Source organism: Pinus tabuliformis, chromosome 5_1, assembly GCF_031772625.1.
Source record: "Pinus tabuliformis cultivar Carrire ecotype Pingquan chromosome 5_1, CPIR1, whole genome shotgun sequence".
Classification (NCBI taxonomy): Eukaryota; Viridiplantae; Streptophyta; class Pinopsida; order Pinales; family Pinaceae; genus Pinus; species Pinus tabuliformis.
Genome location: NC_142305.1, coordinates 266,111,669 through 266,115,393, shown reverse-complemented (window position 1 = coordinate 266,115,393; position 3,725 = coordinate 266,111,669). Strand labels below are relative to the sequence as shown.

General features: G+C 35.4%; 1 protein-coding gene across 1 annotated transcript; it reads left to right on the top strand.

The window, feature by feature from the left end:
* The first annotated feature begins 582 nt into the window (after positions 1 to 582).
* Positions 583 to 3,515, top strand: LOC149164411 (putative histone H2A variant 3). Its single transcript, XM_089429461.1, has 2 exons — positions 583 to 756; positions 3,216 to 3,515. The coding sequence occupies exons 1-2, from the start codon at positions 583 to 585 to the stop codon at positions 3,513 to 3,515; spliced, it is 474 nt and encodes a 157-aa protein (XP_089285587.1).
* Positions 3,516 to 3,725: the final 210 nt, after the last annotated feature.

The following is a 3,725-nucleotide window of genomic DNA, read 5'->3' as shown; positions in this document are numbered from 1 at the left end:
GTTATTTCAAAGTTGAACTTAACCTTACTCAAAGGTACTTTTACGGCCCTCGAAACCCCACCCAATCCTCCATGCACTTTTTATATATATAAATAAGAACGGAGAGAACATATAAATGATCCATATATAAACAGATCACAAGGGCTCCATACCATTGCTGATTGCTGGGAAGCGAAGGCGTAAGACAGGTACTCAGCAACCTTTTCTGAAAACCGAAAAGCATTGTCCAGGTATTCTAGTAATATTGACTTCCGCATCATCAGGTAGTTATTATCAACTAGGTCATGTCTTCCATCAACTGGCTTTGATGCTCAAACAAAAATAGTCCTTCTGCACTTTTGCGCTGTTCCTTTTAGTGAATAAACCATGCTTTCTGGACAGCTGAAAATTAACGACATGTAAAGTGGGCTCTTCTTGTATAGGTGCGTGATAGGAGGATCTGGCGAGAGGAGGACCTGGGAAGAAGACGCCATCTTCAGGTCTACAAGAGAGATCTACTTGATTAGAGCGAGAGGAGGATCTGGGAAGAAGACGTAATCTTCAGGTCCATTAGAGTCCAGGAGTATATACCAGGCAGACACAATGGTTGTTGGAGAGAATCAAATTGGCAAAGGTGCCAAGGGCCTACCTCAAGTGAAAGGCAATCAATTAGGCCAAGGTGCTAAGCTCTCAGGGAACGGTACTTCCACCGCTTCAGCTAACGATAAAAATGAGAGGAAAAATCCGGTTTCTCGCTCCTCAGATCGCGGTTCTAATGTTTTCCCATATTTATATTGCATTGAATAGTTACGTTACATGATTATACCATTCCGGGTCTGTTTTCCAATATTGATATTGTATTTGAATAGTTAAGTTACATGATTATAGCATTCTCGTCTTTTTGTTAATTCATCTGCTCATAAAAATGTAATTTTCTTCTGATTTTTCCTACGTTTATGTTGATAATTGTTTTCAATTAAAATATATATATATATATATATAAATATAAATATAATGTCAGGGAACTTTACTATTGAAGCAGAGATCCTGGTAAGATCTAGGTTCATTTCCAAGTACTGCTAGGTTCATTTCTAAGGAGTTTATTTTTAGTTGCCAATTTTAACAAATGTTATCTCAAGGATTTCAACATAAATGTTATCTTGATCTATTTTCCAATATTAATATTGCATTGAATAGTTACTTTACATGATTATGCTTTCTGGGTCTTTTTGTTAATTGGTGTGTTCATAAAAATGTAATTTCCTTCCCATTTTTCCTATATTGGTAATTATTTTGAATTGAAATATATATATAATGTCAACTTTACAATTGAATGAGAGATCCATGTAAGAGCTAGGTTCATTTCCAAGGAGTTTGGCTTTAGTTCCCAAGTTCAACAAATGTTATCCCAAAGATTTCAATATAAATCAACAGAGTTTTACATATTATAGAGTAACTAAGGTTGGAGACTAGTGTCTTTACTAGAGCTATATAGAAATTATGACATATGGATTTGAACTCCCTCCTTACATGTTACTAGTTTTTTCTGCCAAGAATAATCATTGCCTTAAAACACATTAGGAAGATGATGAATATGGATGACAAAATCCTCCTATACAATGTTCAATCAAATGCCAGTCAATCCTCCTTGCTAAATTTTGTTCTCATTGCAATAGTGTTAAGTTTAAGAGTTATGTCAATATATTTTCAAGATTATTAATTACATCAACATTAAATTACATTGGAGATAGAACATAAACATAAATAGCAGAAGACAATCCAATACAAGAGGACACAAGATGTGGCTAGGGTGGCGCTAGCTAGAGACAAACCCCAATATGGTGAAACCATTGATCAATTCTTCTTATATGTTCTTCAATATATGATAAGATATAGAGAGAGATAGCACACTTACAACACAACTCAAAACTTTGACTAGAAAATAGATCATACTTTGACTTGTCTAAATAACGGAAGAAGACAAGCTACTTATTGTCATCATGCTGCACTTCAGTGTGTTGCAGCATGTTGCACTATTGTGCCAGTGTTTGGCAGTGTTCTAAGTTGTGCCACTGGGTCACCCATGTCCTTGTTGCACCATTGCTGCTTCTGTTGTCCCAATTTACTTGCAGCACTATGTTGTTGTCCATGCTTCACCATGTTGTTACTGTCCATGCACCATGCTTGCAATTGTCCAATGTGTCATCATGCTTGCAGCTGTCCTATTTTGATGCTGCCCCAAGCTTCATCCCTGTCCCATTGTCGTCATTCTTGCAGTTGTCCTATTTGCTTGCTCCACCAAGCTTCATTTCACTCCCATTGTCATCATGCTTGCAACTATCCTATTTAGACATGTTATACCTTGCTGTCCATATATTGATCATGTACCACTTCTATATTTGTCTTTGTTAATTTCTGCAGCATGTTTTTAGTTCTTTTACTTGCATTTGCATTTATCATTTTTCTACAAATTTGACTATCAAAATCTTGATTCAACTTAAGTTATATCTTGATTCAACTTAAGTTATTAAGTGTTTGGCACCCTATTAATTTTCCAATGCACCTACCAAATTACATCTTCTTCATGCCACTATGGATATCATTCCTTCAACCCTTCAACATTCTTAAGAAAAATTTGCTACAAGATCACATTTGCTTGCCATCTATGCAAACTAGCTTTAGCTAACCCCAAAACTAGTGGGTCACTTCAATCAAAAGGGTAGATGAACTACCTTCTTCCAATGTAGAACAAGCTAAAAGGAAACCATATCAAATGTAAATTATATGATCTCAATCAATTATGTACAATGTGTATCTATTAATACATACACTAAACTGTTGAATTAGTTTCCTAACGTTCTTGTACTCCAATAATAGTAAACCATAATACAAAATAACCTAATTTTTAATAAAAAAAAATAATTTTATAACAATTCCATTCATTTTTTTTATTTTTTTTAATGAAAAGGACATCTTCACTGAAGCTATATAATAATTCAATACTATAAAGCATTCTGTGATATGTTGAACTCTATCCAATTGTTTCAGTTTTTTTCCTTTGCATTTCTATCCATTTATTTTCTTTAAACTTTCGAGTCTAAATCTTCATTCTAATGAATTAATGCTAGCAACATTTTTCCTTGAGAGAAATATCTTCTTTGAAGCTTTGTCACAATTCAAATACTCTCACAAAGGATTCCTGTAATATGTGGATTGAAATGTTTTTCTTATTGCAGTTTCCAGTGGGACGGATCCACCGTCAGTTGAAGTCGCGACTACCTGAAAATCAAAGGGTGGGAGCTGCTGCAGCCGTATATGCTGCAGCCACTCTGGAGTATATTACTGCAGAGATATTAGAGTTGGCAGGAAATGCTGCTAAAGATCTCAACGTGAAACGTATCACCCCAAGGCACCTGCAGCTGGCCATCAGAGGAGATGAAGAACTTGATACCTTGATCAAAGGTACCATCTCAGGTGGAGCTGTGATCCCTTACATTCACAAGTCTCTCATTTGCAAATCCGCAAGGAAAGATTAGTTTCTATGTTTGGGGATGGTTACAATGCTTGGCTAAACGGAGTGCTGGATCGGTACAAACAAGTGAATTTAGTGAATTTAGGAGTCTACCTTATTTTGTTGTATGCGGTTGGTTTGAACCTTCTTCCCTTGTGTTTTTCTATATGTGTGTTTTTTAAACTTATGGAGACTGTGATATTTCATACAGTTATTTTTATTTTTATTATGAGAA

What these genes read in the sequence shown, in the direction of transcription:
- LOC149164411 (XM_089429461.1), top strand. Translation starts at nt 583, where the DNA reads ATGGTTGTTGGAGAGAATCAAATTGGCAAAGGTGCCAAGGGCCTACCT. An exon ending in CCTCAGATCGCGGTTCTAAT is followed by an intron (nt 757 to 3,215) that starts GTTTTCCCATAT and finishes TTCTTATTGCAG; the next exon opens with TTTCCAGTGGGACGGATCCA.